This window comes from Cuculus canorus, chromosome Z (assembly GCF_017976375.1).
Source record: "Cuculus canorus isolate bCucCan1 chromosome Z, bCucCan1.pri, whole genome shotgun sequence".
Taxonomy (NCBI): Eukaryota; Metazoa; Chordata; class Aves; order Cuculiformes; family Cuculidae; genus Cuculus; species Cuculus canorus.
In genome coordinates this window covers 76,173,280-76,195,537 of record NC_071441.1, presented here as the reverse complement: position 1 = coordinate 76,195,537, position 22,258 = coordinate 76,173,280, and the positions used below count along the sequence as shown (strand labels likewise).

At 43.4% G+C, this 22,258-nt stretch overlaps 1 protein-coding gene across 3 annotated transcripts in view; it reads left to right on the top strand.

Moving 5' to 3' along the window:
- DYM (dymeclin) overlaps positions 1-22,258 on the top strand; it is a 263,448-nt gene that overhangs the window by 149,982 nt on the left and 91,208 nt on the right. For 2 of the 3 annotated variants that reach the window (XM_054054066.1, XM_054054067.1), the window contains exon 14: positions 7,645-7,809. The exons of the other annotated variant lie outside the window; for it this stretch is intronic. In XM_054054066.1, coding sequence (XP_053910041.1) covers positions 7,645-7,809 — 165 coding nt within the window. The remainder of the gene's footprint in view (positions 1-7,644; positions 7,810-22,258) is intronic. 3 annotated transcript variants of the gene reach the window in all.

Genomic DNA, 22,258 nt, shown 5'->3' with positions numbered 1-22,258 from the left:
CCGGCAACGTGCGCTCACAGCCCAGAAACCAACCGTGTCCTGGGCTGCATCCAAAGCCGCGTGGCCAGCAGGGAGGGAGGGGATTCTGCCCCTCTGCTCCACTCTGGGGAGACCCCACCTGGAGTCCTGTGTCCAGCGCTGGAATCCCCAACAGAAGAAGGACGTGGTACTGGTGGAACCAGGTCCAGAGGAGGTGACATGAGGGCTGAAGCAACTCTGCTCTGAGGACAGGCTGATTCAGCCTGGAGAAGAGATGGCTCCAAGGAGACTTTATAGTGGCCTTCCAGTACTGAAAGGGGCTTCAGGGAAGCTGGGGAAGGACTTTTCCAAGGACTTGGAATGATAGGATGAGGGGGAATGGTTTTAAATTGGAAGAAGGAAGTTTTAAATGAGGCATAAGGAGGAAATTCTTCACACTGAGGGTGGTGAGACCCTAGCCCAGGTTGCCCTTAGCAGTGGTGGCTGCCTCATCCCTGGAGGTGTTGAAGGCCAGGTTGGATGGGGCTTGGAGCAACTTGATCCAGTGGGAAGTGTCCCTGCCCATGGCAGAGGGTGGAACTGGATGGGCTTTAAGGTTCTTTCCAACACAAACCATTCCATGATTCTATGACTCCTAGAACATAAGATATCTAACATGAACAGTAGTAAAATCTTCCTAGCACGGTGCTACATTCTCCTCGCGTGCACACAGATAGTTTCGGTGCTGACTAACATGTGCTAATATAGTTAGATGATACTTTTGTTATTGTTGTTTTTTCAAGGGCTTTGTTTACTGGATTTCCTATAGGGTCATGTTGTAGCATAACTCCTTTTTTGAATGTATAGCAATTAAAGTCTCCAAACTCAGTGAAAGATGTTACTTGCTGCGCATTTTCCAAATTCTGCTGCAGAAACAATATGACCTAAATATTTAATCAGGCTTAGCAGAATTGGCTTTTTTTTTAATTGCTGCAGATTAATCTGTTTTTTCTGAGCTAATGCATGTGGCATGTATGTCTTTGAGACCTTACTTTTTCTCAATAACGTTAAAGATTTATGGCACTCATAAGATCTGGCATGCACCAAGAGGAAGATTATGAATTACAATTACTTAAACATTAGCATAGGATTTTTTTCTTTTGCATCCTGTGTATGCTATTTCAGACTAGATTGTATTTATAGTGAATTCTGGTTTTGTACCACTTTTCTATACCCTGGCCAATTTGCTTCGTTTCTGTGTTGTTACAAAGGTGTTTGACCTGGTCCTGTTTATGTTTTTGCCTTTGATATATTTACTTTCAAATTGCAGTTGACCTCAGCAGAGAAAATATCAACTTTCTGGTTTAAATAAATAAGGACGTAAGTGGCTTTCCATGTTTTGCTCAGCGCTCTTGTCTCGTTCAAGCCTGTCCTGAAAATCTTGGATGAAAGGATTAATGTGAACATATGAATTTCAGCACTTCTTTTTTTCTAGCTCTTATTTTCGTTAAGTGTTTAGTCTGTGGCTGCAGTCTCGTGTACACCTCTTGCATTACTTGGAGTTAAAAAATGGAAGTGATGCGATCCCCTAAGCCAAAATTATTTCAGTGACTACTTAGAACATTGATTTTTGTTCAATGACATGAGAAACAGCAGATTTGAAAGAATCTTCAACAAAGTCTTGTTTGATTGGTGGTTTTGATTATCTGTGAGTTTCACATAAGGTCCTTAGAGGGCTTCCAGGTGATCAGGGAGACTCGGTAAAGCTGCAGAAAGCCTTAGTGTGTATTTGTACCTTGGCAGCCAAGAGGGCAAACTGCAACCTGGGGTATATCAAACAGCGTAACCAGCCAGTCGAGAGAGGTGGTTGTCAATGTATTCAGCACTGGTGCAGCTTCACCTTGAGTGCTGCGTGCAGTGTGTGCCCCACGACTTCAGAAGGGTGCGAAGGTCCTTGAATGCCACCAGAAGAGGGCAATGAAGCTGGTAGGAATGTCTCTTGAGTAGCAGCTAAGGGTTCTGGGTTTGTCTGGTTTGGAGCAAAAGAAATGGAGGGCAACCTCACTGCTCTCTGTGGCTTCCTGAGAAGGGGAAGAGGGAGAGAGGTGCTGAATTCTTCTCCATTGGATCCAGTGATAGAACACGTGGGAATGGTTCACCGCTCCATCAGAGGAGGTTCAGACTGAACACTGGGAAGCATTTCTTTACAGAGAGGGTGATCAAATATTGGCACAGGATTCCTAGAGAGGTTGTCGATGCCCCAAGCATGTCAGTGTTTAAGAGGCATTCAGGAAATGCTCTTAACAACATGCTTTGACTTTTGGTCAGCCCTAAAGTGGTCAGGTGGTTTGATGAGATGATCCTCAAAGGTACCTTGAGTCTACTGTCTTCTCTACTCTCTGCTCTGTTCTGCTCTGTCTGTATGGGATGCAGCTCTGCCATCACACATGGCAGTTCAGCTCATTGCTAACCTCTGCCTTCCCAGTGGCTCTTGAGATTGAACTCCCGTTAATTTTAAAGTGTTTATTTGATGTCCCTGTTTAACTGCTGTCATCGGAATACTTTTACTAATAAGGATTGTCTGGACTCTGTGGAAAGGAAACATTTCTTTGCCTTCATCGAAGTTGCACTAAATTACAAATAGATATAGATACATTTGGTTTATTTTTATACATATATAAAAATTGTACATCTTCTCTACATGTGCCTGGGCGGCAGGCAATGAAGAGAGTGTACAGGAAGGGTCTTTGCCTTCTCTGAGGTCAGAGGGATGATTGAAGCATTCATATTAACTAATACTGGTTCAGGCAAATCTAAGAGTATCTCAGAAGAGAGGACGAGAGCTCCAGGATTAAAGGAGACGGGTATAAGCAGGTGAGAGTATCCTCATGGCAGTCGAGCGTAGGCATTCACTTCTGAAGATTTGCGAGATCAGTCTGGCTTTGGGTTTTATTTTCTGGTTTGATGCGAGTGATAGATGTCTGCCAGACAGAAAGCAACCTCTGTCACTTTAGTCTCCAGAATACTGATGCTAATCTCTGTTGGTTTGGAACCCAGAATAAGGATGTGGACCTCTTGGAGTCAGTCCAAAGATGATCCAAGGGCTGGAGCAGCTCTGCTATGAGAACAGACTGGGAGAATTTGGGTTGTTCAGCCTGGAGAAGAGAAGGCTCCAAGGAGACCTTAGAGCAGCTTCCAGTGCTGAAAGGGGCCTTAGAAGAAAGATAGGGACAGACTTTATGGCAGGGTCTGCAGTGACAGGACAAGGAGTGATGTTTTTTAACTAAGAGAGGTGATTCAGACTAGATAGAAAGAAGAAGTTCTTTATACTAAGAGTGGTGAAACACTGGCACAGGTTGCCCAGAGAAGTGGTGGCTGCCCCATCCCTGGAAAGATTCAAAGTCAGGTTGAACGAGGCTCTGAGCAACCTGATCCAGTTGAAGATGTTCCTGCCCATGGCAGAGGGCTTGGACTGGATGGACATTAAAGGTCATTTCCAACCCAAACCATTCTGTGATTCTGTTAATAACCATGGCTATTAAAGACAGAGAATGTTGAATACTTAAAGTTTGATGGTGAATATGGATTTTTTTCTTTAATAATTTAAGTTTCTTGGGAATAGTTATGGTAATATTTGTGTGGTGAGAAGATATTAGAGGAGTTTTATTATTTTCATTACCTAAAAAAAATGAAAGTTTATTGTTATGTAGGGATAGATAATGTTATTTTTGGTTGAGAAAACTCATGTCCACTCTAATTTCCCAGACTTATGTAACCAGTCCCTCTACTTTTTAGCTTTTAGAAGCTGACGCTAATGTTTTTTTTATCAGAATTCACGATGTTGATCAGATGGCTTTTATTTTTTATAAGTGGGAGTTTTAATCTTCTGGAGTGGCATTTTAGTACAGTGTGAGCTACATTTTTGTCCTTGGGTAAGCAGAGTACGTGAATAATGGCGGCACACACACCATCAATCACATATAACGGTTTTGCATTTCTGCAATATCGCTTTTTCAAATTTTGCAGTACTGTATTGTAGCTGAAGATTGCCTCTTGCTGCAAAGCAAAAGTAATATGCTGCATAAAACATACTGAAAACAATGATTTCACTAACATCTAACTGTGGATGTAGTGGCTGCTGGAAAATGGATTTCTGGTGAATCAAGTAAGTCTCATTTCAAACTCAATATCCACGATTTAAGAGTGAAAGCAGGATGTAAATTTTTCTTCATATGCATATTTGTTGATGGATCTAAGCCTTGATTTTATTCAGATTTAGCTTAGAGGATTTAAAAATTGAGATGTTTGGTCTTTGATATGATTTAAACTGTACTGGTTGTGGTGGTCTCTAACAGGCATTAGCACATGCAGGTTTCAGGGATTGTGTTCCACTTGGCGTGGGTTTGAAATCATACCTTTGAATAAACAAGTTCAGCTTTGAAAACAGGAGTGGTCTTGACCTGACTACCTGGAATGAAGAAAATAAGGGCTACAGAATGGCATTGGTCGTATCGTATGAACACTCAGGAGGACTGGTGACACTTGAGGGTTGTTTTTTCCAAAGCACGACCTTGAACCAACAGCTCCACCAACACTAGAGTGGTGCTGAAAGCTTTCTGTACCCAGAAGTGGTCCCTCCTGTGCTCCATCTCCCTCATGCTGGATTGTGGCAGGACGAGGTGATGGCACCAAAGCTGGCAGTGGGGCAAGGGCAGTGCTGCTGGCACATCTGTTAAGTGTGCCTCTCTCAACAGAGCACAAATGGTCAAGGAGAAGCTTTTGGGAAATTTCTCCTCCTCCTATTGCACGCTGCATTCTCATCCAGTTTGTCGGTTGAACCTAAATGTGGTCGTGCTTGTTCTTCCTATCATTGAAGAGAGCATTGACGGGGATCAAAAATAAGTGATAATAAAATGTACTCATAATTTCTTGGCAAAGGTCAAACAAGATCAAATGGCTGGAATGAGACCTCTGCGGGCTTGAAATAAGGTACAGTCCAGAGGGGCTGTACAGAGGGACCTTGACAAACTTGAGAGTTAGGCCTGCGTGAACCTCATGAGGTTCAACAATGCCAAGGGCAAGGTTCTGCACCTGGGTCAGGGCAATCCCAAGCACAAATACAGGCTGGGCAGAGTATGGATTGAGAGCCCTGGGCAGAATGACTGGGGACGCTGATTGATGAGAGGCTCAACGTGAGCCATCAATGAGTGTTTGCAGACCAGAAACCCAACTGCATCCTGGGCTGCATCCAGGGAATTGTGACCCGCCCACTGAGGGAGGAGATTCTCCCCCTCTACTCTGCTCTTGTGAGACCCCCACGTTCAGCTCTGGAGTCCTCAGCACAGGAAGGACATTGATCTGTTGGAGGGAGTCCAGAGGAGGCCACAAAGATAATCTGAGGCCTGGAGCACCTTCTGTATGAGGACAGGCTGAGAGAGTTGGGACTGTTCAGCCTGGAGAAGAGAAGGCTCCGGAGAGAACTTAAAGCAGCTTCCAGTGCTGAAAGGGACTCCGGGAAAGCTGGGGAGGGGTTTTGATGAGGGTGTGCAGGAACAGGATGAAGGGGAATGGTTTGAAGCTGAAAGAGGGATAAGATCTTAGGAAGAAATGTTTTCCTGTTGAGAGTGGTGAGGCCCTGGCCCAGGTTGCCCAGAGCAGTGGTGGCTGCCCCATCCCTGGAGGGGTTCCAGGCCAGGTTGGATGGGGCTTGGAGCCCCTGATCCAGTGGGAGGTGTCCCTGCCCATGGCAGGGGTGGGACTGGATGGGCTTTAAGGTCCCTTCCAACCCAAACCGTTCTATGATTTTTTTTCTCTAGTAGCAAGGCTGGTTCAATATACTAAACCACAGTAATGGACTTATGAACGTTTAAATCTTCTAAGCAGAATAATACTGATCTGATTCTGGAAAAAATTCTGTGGCCTTTGTGGGCAGTTGGTAGGGCAGGCTCGTGTGTTGAGGGTTTCACTTGGTACAGGATCCTGTAAACACCATTCGTTATCTGCTCCATCCCTGGCGTGTAGAATGAGAAGAATAGCCTGTGTTGCTCAAAAACATGCTGTGGTCCAAAAAAAGGTGTGATGGCTTATGAAATTGCCTCCTAGCAGCTGGTTCCTCTCCTGAAAACTGCAAATGAAGTGCCAAAAGGGGTTTATCTTCCTCGACTTCCAGAGCAAAGGTAGGTGACTGACTTTAACCCAGCAGCGAAATGTTAGTTTAAATACTAAAGCGATTGGAATATGTTGGTTTTGCGCCAGGTGCCCCAGTGATTGCACTCAAGCATCAGCTGCTGGTGGCACTCTTCTATCCTGTTCTTTGCCCAAGCTGCACAAATAATTTGGTCACCTGGGAGCGTTTAAGCCGCACATGTCTAGTAAAGGGTTTATAGAGGGTTACGAGCCTGGGAAACGCAGATCCTTGGGGTAGGTAAATCCATTGACTGAGTTTCAGCCCACGAAACGATGTTTTTTTCATTTGATAAGGAGGTTGCATCCTGGAGTTCAGGTGTGTGTTGACTCGTGCCAAAGTCAGCAAAGGAGACTCACAGATCACTTATTATTCACTCTCTGCACTGGAAACTCTCCCAGTCTGTGACTCCAAGGCTATGTCTGCACTGGAGAGGTACCCAGGCTGTAACAGGGATAGCAAACACTCTGGTAGAAGCATCTTGGTGCTTACAAAGAGCTTTCTTATTTATCTCACAATGTATTAGGCTGCTTAAGGCATTTTCTTCACCTTTATGCAGTGAAATACTGGCCATTCAGAACCTGTAATAATAGATATTTGAGGTCATATGATGTATGTGCTTCATAGTTTACCAGTGGTGCAATTTGTTTCGGGTGAACTACTCTAATTAGTTTATTCTCCCTTCCATTAAGAGTGGGAGGACATCCTGTGAGCTGGCACAGGCAGTTTCTCTTGCTCAGGATCGTTCGGATTTGATTCACACGAATACTGAATATTTTAGTGATTGCTTTATAGTTATTTCAGGGAAGTGATTATAGTTTTTCATGAAAAAGCTGACCAAATCTTAAGTACGTAACTCAGTTATTGATAAAGCGCCGTGCTTGAGGAACTGGAATTATCTAGAGGAACACTCTCCCACTGGAATCCCAGGCAGCAAGAGCAGTTTGCACTGATAAGTAATTCTGTATGGGTTTTTTCCTTTAAAGTGAGGTATAAATTTCCTTTAAAATTAGTTAAATTCTGTGAATACTCTCAGGGTTCTTTTTTTATAGTAACCTTTGTTACCATAAAAACCATGGTAACCTTTGTTAAACGAGTTTCAAACACTTGCATTTATATTTTCAGGGCAAATTTAGGGAGGCAAAAAACTTTTTTTAGTGCATTATTCCTCCTCCCCAAGGAAAAAAATCCAAGAAAAAACCAACAACAACAACACAAAAAAAAAAAAGGAAAAGAAAATAAAATCCAGGCTTCTTGCATCTCTGACATGTGAGACTTGGCGAGTTCCCTTTGCGGTAGTGACAGAACCGGCGTATGGGCACGGGCAAGCGGAGCCATCTGTCTTTTGAAACTGTTGTTTTATGTCAAACTGCTCCATTGCTTACTTGGCATCTTCCATTGACTCTTGGCACAAAAACCGAGGACATTAAACCGTGAATTAGCTTTCTTAAAGGAAAATACCTCTTTCTTCTGTTTTTTCTCCCTTTACCCTTGTCTTTCAGTTATACCTGCCGCCACTTGCGGAGATATGTGTATGTCTTGGACAAACTGTATTTCCCCCACTCTCACTGCTCTACGCTGCAGCATTGCTTCTCGACCCTCAGTGACAATGGAGAGGAACTCTTGTCTTTAACTTGTTCTCACATTCTCAGATCCTATGCTTCCAGGTTATTAACCTCTGCTCTCCATTTACTGCATGCTGCATGCTCTGTGACTGATCTGTGCATGTTTTCAGTTAACTGATGAGTAACATTAAGTGGCTGAGGGGTTGGTTTATGTCTTTATGGCATCCTTGATGTGTGTCCTATAAAATGTGGTAGAAATGGGAGGCTAATAATGGTTTGGTTGGGTTTTCGTAATTTTTTTTCTTTTAATTTTTAGAATACAACTTCTGAAATTAATATGTGGCCTTTGGAACTTTTAAATGCTTTTTGTGCTAGAGTAAAAGTATTTTAATCCTTTTCCAAAGCTATGACATAAGAATGTAAGCCGCAATTCACAAAGCTTCCATACACTTACGTAGCTAGTTTGGAATTAGTGCAGAGTTTTAAGTTGTTTTACATGTGTGTAATACTTCCCTGATGCCCATTTTTCCCGTAACGATGTCTGTATAAATTGCTTTTCAAGAATGGGAATGACAGAACTTTTCCCTCAAGTTCAGTAAATTGTTGTGGCAATTAATGATAAATTGAGAAAGAGCTGCCTTTTTGGACATGCCTGATCAGTTCTGATTTTACAGAATACAAATGCTGAAAACCCATCAGCCCAAAATTACTGAATCACATAGAATCGCAGGATTGTTTACATTGGAAATGACCTTTAACATAAAGTAGTTCATGATGCAGGATTACAGATGTTTTACGGAAACTGTAAAATAATGGGGAATTTAAAAATAAATTCTACTTGCAATATTCAGACATTTTCTCTAAGATGTTTACTCGAAGTAAAAACTGAGTTTTACTATTTTGCTGTTGACACTGTGAGTCATTAAATATATTAACCAAGATGGTAGAAGCTTTAAGACAACAAGGGGAAAAATTGCATGACAAAATTGATCAGAACATGGAAGGCATCCAGGGTGGAAACGCAGCTTCCCAGCTAAGCAGGCATACAATAGCAGGAGACCACACAGTAAACATAAGTAAAACCAGCTTGGTTGTCACGGGAAGAAAACACGGCATGCAAGCTGAAATAGCTCTTTTTGTACAAAGGAAGTTTCATAGTAGTATGTGATGACAGAGAGTTACACTGAAGGATCTGAGAACTACCAACCTGTCAGCCTCACCTCTGTGCCCGGGAAGATCATGGAACAGATCCTCCTAGAAGCTGTGCTAAAGCACGTGGAGGACAGGGAGGTGATTAATAGCAGCCAGCATGGCTTCACCGGGGGCAAGTCCTGTCTGACCAACTTGGTGGCTTTCTATGATGGGGTAACCACAGCAGTGAAGAGGGGTAAACCAACGGATGTGATCTATCTAAACTTCTGTAAAGCCTTTGACAGAGTCCCCCACAACATCCTTCTCTCTAAATTGGAGAGATATGGATTCGATGGGTGGACAGTGGATAAGAAACTGGTTGGATGGTCGTATTCAAAGAGTAGTGGTCAATGGCTCAAATTCCAGATGGAGATCCGTGACAAGTGGTGTTCCTCAGGGGTCAATACTGGGACTAGTGCTCTTTAATATCTTTATCAGTGATATTGACAGTGAGATTGAGTGCACCCTCAGCAAGTTTGCGGGTGACACCAAGCTGAGTGGTGTAGTTGCCACACCGAAAGGACGGGATGTCATCCACAGGGACCTGGACAGGCTGGAGAAGTGGAGCTGTGAGAACCTCATGAGGTTCAACAAGGCCAAGTGTGAGGTCCTGCACCTGCGTCAGGGCAATCCCTGGTTTTAGTACACGATGGGGGATGACGTGATTGAGAGCAGCCCTGCAGAGGACTTGGGGTGCTGGAGGATGAGAAACTTGACATGAGGAGGCTGAGGTGAGACCTTATTACTCTCTACAACTACCTGAAAGGAGGTTGTGGAGAGGAGGGAGCTGGGCTCTTGTACCAAGTGACAGGGGACAGGACAAGGGGGAATGGCCTCAAGCTGCACCAGGGCAGGTTCAGGCTGGATACCAGAAAAAAAAAATTCACAGAAAGAGTCATTGGGCACTGGCAGAGGCTGCCCAGGGAGGGATTGGATTCACCTTCCCTGGAGGTGTTTAAGGAACGGGTGGATGAAGTGCTTAAGGGCATGGTTTAGGGATTGTTAGAAATGGTTAGACCCGATGATCCGGTGGGTCCTTTCAACCTGGGGATTCTATGATACTATGAGCCAGCAGTGTGCGCTCGCAGCCCAGAAGGCCAACCGTGTCCTGGGCTGCATCCAAAGCCGCGTGGCCAGCAGGGCGAGGGAGGGGATTCTGCCCCTCTATTCCTCTCTTGTGAAACCTCATCTGGAATACTGTGTCCAGTTCTGGAATCCTCAATGTAAGAAGGATATGGAAGAGAGTGGTGAGGCACAGGAACAGGTTGCCCGGGGAGGTTGTGGCTGCCCCATCCCTGGAGGGGTTCAGGGCCAGGTTGGATGGGCCTTGGGCAGCCTGAGCCAGTGGGATGTCCCTGCCCATGGCAGGGGGTTGGAACCAGGTGATCTTTAAGGTCCCTTCCAACCCTAACCATACTATGATTCTATGATACTATGATCTCAACAGGAGATGAAAATCTAGCTGTCCCAGGGGTGTTCTCCAGATTATTTTGGAACAGGGATATGGTATTAAAGCAGGCAAAACTGTAAGATTTCAAAGGCATTATTTAAAAATTATTATTAATAATAGTAATAATAGTAATAGTAGTAATAGTAGTAGTAGTAGTAGTAGTAATAATAATAATAATAATGGCAGTCCACACCACAATTTTGTGTAAGTTGGAATATTTTGTACACAGGAGTGATATCCTGAAAACATAAAGTAAATGGCTTAATTTTTCCGGCTTGATTCAGTGAAATTTGGGTAATGCTACACAACAGCAATGCTACAACATTAAGTAGGCAGAATCATCCTCAGAAGACCAAGCACTGCTCCATGGATATGGATTTATGGATGAAAATAAGAACTGATAACACTATCTGCATTTTCATATAACAAGCCAGTGAAGTTTTTAGAGCAAAAAGTTCATCTCGTTGATCCCTGTACTGAAACTCACAGAGAAATGGTTTACTAGTGTGGCTTTCTAAAATATGAGTTTTGCATCAGTTGAGATATATTAGCATATATTCTACAGCCTGGGAGGCTATAAAATCCCTGGTTTTCATTACAGGCATCCTTTTATGAGACAGAAGGAGAACAAAGTATTTTAGATAGAAAATCCTCCTTGAAAAGCAGATAGGTAGCAGGTTTAGGTGGGTAGTTTGTTGCTGTTGTTCTGGTTGAAAAGTGGTTAGACGAGTGCGTGCTCAGGAACTTGCTGCATAAGTCCATAAACAGCATCAAATACAGTGGCATAAATGGAGGTGTCAAAAAATTTGAGTTTGTGTGAATTTATGCATCCATCCTGTATGAAGTGCTGCGATAGTCTATTCTGTGAACAGCCTGCCCAGAGAAGAATTGAATGCATTAATTGCTAAAGGCAGAGCATAATTAATTATGATGATAATCACAACCCATCCAGGTCTCCTAGCAGGACTCATTGTGAAGAATATCAGACTTAACCCTCAGTAGCAGTTGGTCTCTAATGCTGTCCTGATACCCCAGCTGCTGTTGCGTCTCCTTCATGTCCCATAGAATTAAAGTTTTTACTACAGTTTTGGCACGCCTATATGGACGTGAACAGTTGTACCTTTAATTTGGAGGTGGAGAGAGGGTATTGATAAAAGTAAAACAATGGAGAGAAGATCAGAGAATGCTTTGGGTTGGAAGGGGTCTTTACAGGTCATCTAGTCCAACCCCTGCAGAAGCAGGAACATCTTTAATTTGATCAGATGAGAATGGCTTTGTAATGACAGCACTAAGTAGTACTCGTTATTTGCCAGTTTTCTTCATTAAAGCACTTACAGAAGTTTTTTTTTATGCTGGTGGTTGATCGATGTTTTTCACATTTTCAAGGTACCGTGAATTTGTGTAAGATACTGGTGGTGACCTGTCAAATCTATAGGCAGACCGCATCCCACTGAACTGCTGAGGCTGGTTGAAGTCGGGAAGAGGGGAAGGAAAATGGCATGTATTCCCCTGTGCTTCAGTGAGTAAGCCTGCAGGACCAGGGCTTCATGCAGCCTGTGCTGGGATTTAGTGCTGGTGTTGGTTTTGGTGGCTTTTGTAAACGTTAAAACGAAGCTGGGGAAGGGTCTGGAGTGGCTGAGGGACCTGGGACTGTTCAGCCTGGAAAAGAGGAGGCTGAGGGGAGGCCTCATCGTTCTCCGCAGCTCCCTGAAAGGAGGTTGCGGTGAGGTGGGTGTTGGTCTCTTCTCCCAAGTAATAAGCGTTAGGATGAGATGAAATAGCCTCAATTTGCACCAGGGGAGGGTTAGGTTGGATATTAGGAAAAATCTCTTTCCTGACAGAGTGGTGAAGCAGTGGAAGAGGCTGCCCAAGGAAGTGGTAAAGTCTCCATCCCTGGAGGGGTTTGAAAGGAGAGTAGACGTGATACTTTGAGACCTGGTTTAGTAGGGGTATGGTGTTGGGCTGTTGGTTGGACTGGATGATCTTAGAGGTCTTTTCCCACCCTAAAGATTTTATGGTTCTATTCTGTGATTCTATAAAATGAAGGAGACGCTAATACCTATTTTATGATGCTGTGCGTTAGCACGGCATAAATATTGAACCTGCCATCGTAATCTGTCATTGCTACTGTTTAATAATTCTGTTGTGGCTGTGCCGTTTATTGATTATTGCAGTAACTGTACTTCACCATGTGAAATATGTTCTTCCACTCTTACCCCTATGGCTTCCTTTTGAATCACATGTTCATCGGGTGATGTTTTAATGCTCCTGTATGTTCTTTTTTTGTTCTTAACCTCTTTGAGTTGCAGTCAATCTCAGGAAGATCGTCTTTGAAAGTGAAACTGGCTTAGTGCGTGCACTCACAAAAGGTGGCAATGATTTGTTTGGATATGCTGAACAAATTAGGGACAGTTTTATTTTCGTAGCTAGCTTGACAATGTGTTCGTGAAAGCAGGAAACATGGTTTTGCTAAGCGTTGTGAATTGAGTAAACACGTTCGTGAAGCAGTAGAGCAAAAGGAAAAATTATATGGATTCATCTGAGTTAAGTTTATTGCCCAGAGGAAAAGAAAAAGACAAAGAAATATGATGTTGAATTTTCACACAGTTTACCCATTTTGCGTATCTTTTTATTACGTAATGCTAGGTTTATTCAAACAGAGAAATGCATCTAATAAGATTTTAATACTCTCTTTCAGAAGTGTTCTGGCACATTGTCTGATTGTAGAGGGTAAGCTTTGCAACCATACTCTGCCTGTGCCATTGGACTCCATGGAATTATGCAATTACATTAATTTAAGAATGTGCAGTCTTTGCGGGATCAGGGCCTCGGAGGTTGGCTTTGAAAATACTGCTCGTTACCAGAAATGATGCTGTTGCTGCACTGGGGTGGTGAAGTGCTGCATAAAGCCAACTTGTCCTCGTTATCCCATTGCCAGCTCCTTTTTTGCTTGGAGTGAGGTGTGCTGGGGCATCAGGGCTGGATCACAGGAAGGTGTAGAGAGCCCTTTGAAGTGGGTTACGGTACAGATTGTTGGCCCATCTGTCAGTACATACAGGAAAAGTGTCAGTATCATCCTTGAAAAGCTAAAACATTTCAAGTTTGACATATTTTCTTTGGCTTTAGGCTGTTATTAAACCTTGAATTTTTTTTTTTTTTTTTTTTGCATGGATTAATGCAGTCCAGAGAAGTACATCAATTAATACTCTTTAAAATAGGATTTGGCTGCTGTGAAATGATTTTTTCCTCTGATTATTTATATAATTGGGCATTTGTTTACATTCAGCTTTTAAGCAACTAGTATAAAAACCTCACCTAAGTTAATGTAAATAAAATAGTCCATACATCAGCTTTGCATGAGTACTGGCTGGGTAACAGAAGATCTGAGGGCTCTCCTCAAGAGCCCCTTCAGCCTTCTGAAAACTGGTCCTCTGCTGTTTTCCTGCTGTTTTCACTCAAGGCCAGTTATTTATAACTTTTGAAAATAATTTCTAGCACTTTTCGTACTTACTCTGTGTGGTGTTTTCAATATAAAGTACCAAAAGCTTTGCAGAGGGATCTGGACAGGATGGATTGATTCGTGCAGGTAAATTGCATGAAGTTCAACAAGGCCAAGTGCCAGGTCCTGCACTTGGGACACAACAACCCCATGCAGCTACAGACTGGGGGAAGAGCAGCTGGAAGGGTGCCTGGAGGAGAAGGACCTGGAGGTGTTGGTTGACAGTGGCTGAACATGAGCCAGCAGTGGCCCTGGTGGCCAAGAGGGCCAGTGGCATCTTGGCTTGGATCAGGAACAGCGTGGCCAGCAGGAGCAGGGAGGGGATTGTGCCTCTGGACTCAGCACTGGTGAGGCCACACCTTGAATCCTGGGTTCAGTTTTGGGCCCCTCACTGCAAGGATATTGAGGGGCTGGAGCGTGTCCAGAGAAGGGAACGAAGCTGGGGAAGGGTCTGGAGAACAGGGGTTATGGGGAGTGGCTGAGGCAGATGAGGCTGTTCAGCCTAGAGAAGATTTATCACTGTCTACAATTGCCTGAAAGGAGGTTGTATTGAGGTGAGTGTTCATCTCTTCTCCCAAGCAATAAGTGATAGGACGAGAGGGAATGACCTCAAGTTGTTCCAGGGGAGTTTTATACTGGATACTTGCAGAGGCTGCCCAGGGCAGTGCTGGAGTCTTCATCCCAGGAAGGATTCAAAAACCATGTGGCCGTGGCACTGTGGGTCATGGTTCGGTAGGCACGTTGGGGTTGATCTGATGGTTGGACAGGGTGATCTTAAAGGTCTTTTCCAACCTTCATGATTCTGTGATTCTATGAAATATCGATCCATACTTCACTAGGTGAATAACTTGTGAGAGATGATACAGAATCACCATGTAAAGAGAATCAGAGAGAAAAATAAGAGTTATATTATAAACATATAGTAGGTGGGACAACATATGACAACAGAAATCAAGAAGGTAAGCGATAGTATTTTGGCTTTAATGATCATTTAAATAAGAAACTCTCTATTTGGTACCACACCTGCGGTAAACACAACTGTCTCTGCAAAGAAGTTGCCCAAATAGAGTGAAGTCAGTAGAGGTAGGCTTCCATTCAGCATGGTGTATGAAACAAAAATGCTGTTGTACATTGGCATAGGCAGATAAAATTAGTTGGGAATGAGACAGTTTCCAAAGAATGTTAATTCTGCAGGAAAATGATGTATGAATCTTATTTCATAAGGGGACCAAGTCAGCGGATCTATTGAAAACCTTCTTTGTTAAATAATTGGATAAAAATCTGTGAGAGAAGGAAAAATTATTTGTGAGGTTGTCATTGGGCCTTATTGAAATGGCTTTTTAAGTCTTTGTACATTTTGAACAATGGCTTTTTTCACGTTTTAAGAATAACACCACTTGTGTCGTAGGGCTAGAAGTAGAATAATGAAAACTGCAGAATTTTGACCCATGACAGGAGAGAAATAGCTTTGCTTCATCTGTCACTAAAGTAGACTATTTTTTGAATGATAAATAACTTAGTTTAAAAATTATTGGTGGGGTTTTTTCCCTCAAAAAAAAGTTCTCTTTCTCTGATGAAAAGGTCTAGAAATCTTGGTAGACTTAAGTACTTTCTAAGAATAAACTAACTTGTTACTCTTTTTCGATGACGCTGTTTTAAAATCTTTTTTTTCTGTGGGATATTTTAATAAGAATCTACATCTTGCTTCCCAAACTGGCACCTGACCAATGATCTGTGGGTGCTTTTGCTTTTCCTTCTTCCTTTCTTCTCCCACAAGCACTGTTCCATGTGCTCGACTCAGCATCCTGCCAAGCCAGAAGGCTGATGAGAACGGAATTGGTACCCATTCAGGGATTACAATATCATTGCATTATCATAGAGTATAATTATGGGTTGGTTGGGGATTTTTTCTTTTTATTGAGACATATGGCATTGTTCATCCAACTTCTAATGCAGAATTTGGAGACTGAGCGTTTTTGTGACAATTAACGAAGTTTTTCTCTTAGTGTCTGGACCTGTACTCTGACAAATTGCAGGTGCTGCAATGTTTAACCTAAAGACTCAAAGATCACCTTTTTCCTAATGGGTTTAATATTTATTGTTTTGATTTGATTTCCCCGGTGCGAACCCAGGGCTGTGGGTTTCTGTCATAATAATAGATTTCAATGATTGTGATACGTGCATTGTAAATTTCAATCCCACATAGACTGTGGCGCAAGTGGCAAAATTTAATTAACTCATTTAAAAAGTAAATAAGTAAAAATGGGCAAAGGAAAAAAGATACAGTCAAGCTACATCAGGATTTCTCTGTGGACACAGGATGGCTTGGTAACACCAGAATGCTGAGATTTCAATAGAGCAGCCTGTAATTTTTTATGGAAACTCTGTTCCCTGAGCTTCCACTCAAGATGATTTCCGTGGATACAGTTCTCAATCTGGGATCACAGGTCAGGAGATGAGGCTTTTTCTTTAACCGCTGTGATGATGTGGAACATTTCCCTGAAATCCAACTTGTTTAATTATTTTACTTTGGGGAAAATAAAAGGATGGTCAGAGGCTTGTTGGATGAATATAATTTAATGTTTTCTCACTTTTTGATTGGGATTTTTAGTCAGCTGCTTGTAGTTTTATTGGAGCAGTGGGGTTATTTACTGTGGAAGGATCACTTTACACTAAATATTGAGTGTCTTGGCAGAGGGGAATTGTTTATAAATAGTTCTGTTACAAATTATTTGTCTTTGTACTGCACTACATATTGATCAAGAGAGCAGTGAGATATAAAATCAATGCTGTGGGTATTTGGTGGGTGAAAGATAGTCTAATGTGTAAGTCTCAAAATAGTTTAACTCGGATCATCTTCAAGCGTGGGTGCACATCTAGTGCAACTCTCATGCACTGGTTCATTAACTTCTACCGTGCTTAAAGTAACATATCATAGAATTGTATAATGGGTTGCGTTAGACGGGACCTTAAAGCCCATCCAGTCCCACGCCCCTTCCGTGGGCAGGGACACCTCCCACTGGATCAGGGGCTCCAAGCCCCTTCCAACCTGGCCTTGAACACCTCCAGGGATGGGGCAGCCACCACTGCTCCGGGTAACCTGGGCCAGGGCCTCCCCACCCTCAGCGTGAAGAATTTCTTCCTTATGCCTCATATAAAACCTCCCTCTTCCAATTTAAAACCATTCCCTCTTATCCTGTCACTCGAAGTCCTTGGAAAAGTCCTTCCCAGGTTTCCTGAAGCACCTTTCAGTACTGGAAGGCCACTATAAAGTCTCCTTGGAGCCTTCTCTCCTCCAGGCTGAACAACCCAAACTCTCTCAGCCTGTTCTGCTAGCAGAGATGCTTCAGCCCTTGAATCATCTTCATGGTCTCCTCTGGACCCATTCCAACAGCTCCATGTCCTTCTTCTGTTGGGGATTCCAGCACTGGACACAGGACTCCAGGTGGGGTCTCCCCAGAACAGAGCAGAGGGACAGAATCCCCTCCCTCCCTGCTGGCCACACGGCTTTGGATGCAGCCCAGGACACGGTTGGTTTCTGGGCTGTGAGTGCACGGTGTCGGCTCATGTTGAGCTTCTCATCCCCAGCACCACAAGTCCTTCTCCTCAGGGCTGCTCCCAACCACAGCATCCCCCAGCCTATATTGAAATCACAGATTGCCCTGACCCAGGTGTAGAATATCTTTTAGTGATCTTTTAGCAGTGAACAAGGAACGGTTGCTGATCGCTATGATCTGAGCATGATTCAAGTAAGATTTGTTTCCATAGAGCCTGTCAAATTTCACGCACAGAGATCACGCTTTGGGATATGAGTTCCAGGTAGCATTGACTTGGAAAGGACTTGGAGGTACTCTTGGCCAATTTCATGGGTTTCCCCTGGAATTATTTAGGAGATTAAGTGTAAATAAATTCCTTAATAAGAGGCATTTAGTGTGCAAGATATAATGCACTCCAATAGTTGTAAATTGAAGCAAAACCAACTGAGACTGGTTCATATTTTTTGACATGGTAGATGACTCACTGGAGGAATGTAACAAGGACTCTGGGTTTCCCAAGATTGGGATTTCTAAATGAGATTGAATTTTTTGTTTAAAGATATGTCCAAGTATAGCCACAGCTATTGGACTTGAAGGAGGAAGTAGCCAAGGGAATTCCTACAGCTTGTGTCAGACATGCTGATCAAAGTGCCTTCTTTTGGCGTTAAAAATCAGAGCTACAGGCAGGATGCCATACAGGATTTGATTGTTTTGTTTGTCTTAGGGATTTCTTTAAAAGGCCACATTTTGATTTATATTTCTTTTTGTGTTAAAAATGTGATCTTCCCAGATTGTGTCCCCCAGGTGATCTGACCCAAATAGTACAAAACAACACAGGTTGCCAAAATGCTGCTTTCTCATGCATACAATAATTTAATGGAAAAGGAAAAAAATCACTAGAGCTATGTTCTTTCTATATAACAATATTTTTTCCTCCCACCCTGGTAAAAATTTATCACAGACATGATCTAGACGCATTCCACCACATTAGCATGTGAAACTAAAACACATCTCGATCAGATGGAATTATTTTTAATTGAACACTTATGAGCCCACATTCCCATGAGATGCAATTGGAACAAAATTACTTTCACGCATTTCCATTGTAGCAGCATGTACTGAGTCTGGGGGTTTTGCGTTCGTATGTAATGTCTGGCAATTAATCAGGATTGAGGTGGGTGCCTTATTCTTCTATAAGTATGTAAATGAGCTATTGTTTGGAGACTAAAATGAGAAATGTTCTATGGTGTGCCTGAAGAGTTCAGGAGAATGCTAATAAAATGAATGTCAGACTGAACATAGTTTAAGAGTTTGTAGCTGAAGGCAGAAGGTATTTATGGTCCTGTAAGCCAATCTTCTGCTTAGACCAGAAAGCCATTCTGAGTTTCAGCTCCTCTGGAGTATCTGCTGATTCTCCTAGGGTGCAGAACATCACCTCTTGGGTGCAGAACATCACCTCTCCAGCAGCTTCTACAAGTCCTTGTTGCTGGCTGCGTGGGTATTCTTTGCCTCCCCCACCTACATGATGTGCTATTATCTGTTTTGGTTTCCCAGGCAGGATTGCATGAACTTTTGGCTGGTGAAGGTAACTTAGTAAAATGTGTAGTTATTGCCTAAATATAGGAAATTTTTCACTTAGAAAATAACAAACATATGTTACTGATTCAAAACATCTTCCAATTTGTCAAATTAAAGCACAGATTCTCACCAAAGCTACATTTTGGGTTATACAGAAGTCATCTTCATCATGAGCTGTAGTTGCAAATCAACAGACTGTACCCTTTATTAACCAGCACTCGTTATTTTGGGATGAAACTAGTGGAAAGTACCGGCTGCAGCCAGAGTATGCGGTGATAACTGTGTTTTAAGATGTTCCAGACAAAATTCCTAAGTTAACATCAAGACATACACCTTTTATTTCCCCATTTTAAATAGTGAGGAATGTCCACAGCTTGCAATGAATCTAGAACTAAATGTTTAATCAGTACACGTGGATGCCTAGGGAGAGATCTGAGTATCAGCCTGGAACTGGGTAGTGCCTTAAGTACTAAAGAACTTTGCAAACCTGAGTAATAAGTAATTCACAAATACCTGGAAGAATGGTGGAGCAAAAAACTTTGCAGATGTCTCTTGGAAACAGAGGTGCAGGTGATTAAGAGATTCAAACCATGCACATAGAATCATAGAATAGTTGGGGTTAGTGCCAACCCCTCCATGGGCAGGGACACCTCCCACTGGATCAGGGGCTCCATGCCCCATCCAACCTGGCCTTGGACACCTCCAGGGATGGGGCAGCCACCACTGCTCTGGGCAACCTGGGCCAGAGCCTCACCACCCTCAGTGTGAAGAAATTCTTCCTTATGTCTAGAAGTTCTTCCATATGTCTAGTACATAAACAATGATGATGAATGAAGTTTTGGGGAAGGACTCTGAAGAACAGAAGTAATAAGCTTTCAGCCCAGAAAGCCAAATGGATCCTGGGCTGCACCTAAAGCAGTGGGACCAGCAGGGTGAGAGAGGGCATTCTGCCCCTCTGCTGTGCACTGGTGAGACCCCACCTGTGTCCAGTTCTGGAGTCCTCAGCACAAGAAGGACATAGAGCTGTTGGAGAGAGTCCAGAGGAGGCCATGGAGACTATGCAAGTGCTGGAGCACCTCTGCTATGAGAACGGTCTGAGGGAGTTGGGGCTGTTCAGCCTGGAGAAGAGAAGGCTTTGCAGAGACCTTAAAGCAGCTTCCAGTGCTGAAAGGGGCTCCAGGAAAGCTGGGGAGGGGCTCTGGATCATGGAGTGCAGGGATAGGATGAAGGGGAACGGTTTTAAGCTGAAGGAGGGGAGACAGCAGCTGAACATGAGCCAGCAGTGGCCCAGGTGGCCAAGAAGGCCGGTGGCATCCTGGCCTGTATCAGACACAGTGTGGCCAGCAGGATCAAGGAGGGGATTGTGACTGTGGACTCGACACTGGGAAGGCCACACTTCAAATCCAGGGTTCAGTTTTGGGCCCCTCACTCCCAGAATGACATTGAGGGTCTGGAGCACGTCCAGAGAAGGGAACAGAGCTGGGGAAGGGTCTGGAGAACAGGGGTTGTGAGGAACAGCTGAGGGAGCTGTGGTTGTTTAGCCTGGAGAAAAGGAGGCTCAGGGTAGACCTTGTTTCTCTGTGCAGGTACCTGAAAGGAGGTTGTAGTGAGGTGGGTGTTGGTCTCTTCTCCCAGGCAATGAGACCAGAGGAAATGGCCTCAAGTTGCATCAGGAGAGGTTCAGATTGGACATTAAGAAAAATCTCTTCACTGAGAGGCTTCTCAGGCCCTGGCAGAGGCTGCCCAGGGAGGTGGTGGAGTCCCCATCCCTAGAGGCATTTAAACGATGGGCTGATGAGGTGCTCGGGGACGTAGTTTAGTAGTGGACAGGGACAGCTGGACTTGATGATCTCAAAGTTCTTTTCCAGCGTAGGTATTCTGTGGTTCTGTGGAAGTGGATGTTGTGGTATGTGCTGCTCAGATGTTCTGCACAGGAGCCACAGGGTAGAACTGCTTAGTGAAAACACCTGAGAGCCATTGCTTTCCTAATTAATTGCAGTTCTAAGTATCGTAAGTGTGAAGTTGGGTTTTTATAGAAAAACCTTGTTTGTTTAATGCTTGATTAACAATACAAGTGATTAGACGCATCATCCTCATGGTTCTCCTTATGGAGTAGTTCTGGGTGGTCTCTCAGCTGTCCAGACATTCGGTTTATATTGGTGATTCTCTATCAGAGCAGCGAGTGCCACCAGTGAGGTGTGGCAAGCGCATTGTACCAAAGGCAGAGCCCCTGGGCTGCTGAGTCCTCTGGGCCTCACCTGGCTCCCCTGGGGAGACACGGAGACTGCACAGCTTCCAGGCAGAATAGAGAGGGAAGGAACGGGATGGAGGGAACAGGGAACATTGCTGACCTGCTTAATGGAGCTGTAGCTGCTGAAGACTTAGGAACTGACTTCCAGGCCCATTCATACTGTCTAAATGACACAAACCGTTCCGGTTTTGCAGGATTAGTAACAACCTAAGAACTGTTTTTTTCTGTTATTTTCTTTTCCAGTCTCTAATGAGAATATCAAACTATAAAAACTGTCATTTCTTCTAGTATTTTGGTGTCACCATTCCTCACCACAGCATATTTGATCAAGAAATGCAGAGTTGAGGGGAAAAAAATGAAGGGGAAAATTAGTCAGCTTTTTATTCTAATGCTCCAGAGGATTGATTTAAGTTGTGTAAGGAGGTTTTGGATCTCCATTCTACAGCAGGATGTAGGAGTTGAGAGCTGTGAGCTATTCTTAAGTGTTTTTGTTTCTTCATGTTTTTGTTCTTTCGTGTTTGTAAGCTGAAATTTGTGAGAAAACATTGATGAGAATGCTCCCACTGCACCAGTCATGGATCAGAAAAAGCAATGGGAGAGACAGAGAACAACCACAACTGGTTTCCAAAGATGACTAATCCTGCAAGCCCCAGTGTAACCTCCAGCACAGTGATTAGCATTTGGCTTTTCTTCTAAATGCTGGAAAAGTCTTCTGGGGCACCAGTCTAGCTGAAAACTAGTTCAATGCACTAATGAAAAGAGATTGTAAAGTTTCCATTTATTATTCCTACCTCACATGCTATGTTACTTTGAATACTTCTAGGTGCATCGTGTGCGGTGTGATGGGTCATCCATGTTTCGTATTAGTTACCAGCACGTTGTATGAAAGACGACAATCCAGTTTTGTAGGTAGGATATAATAAAGGACTTGTAAAGGTTGTGACTCATCTGGCCAGTTTTAGTGTCGGGAATGGAGTGATAGGTCTTTTGACTTCCAGTTGGTGAAAATAGAGGCTGAGTGGAGAATGCCTTGAGAGTAGGCTTGA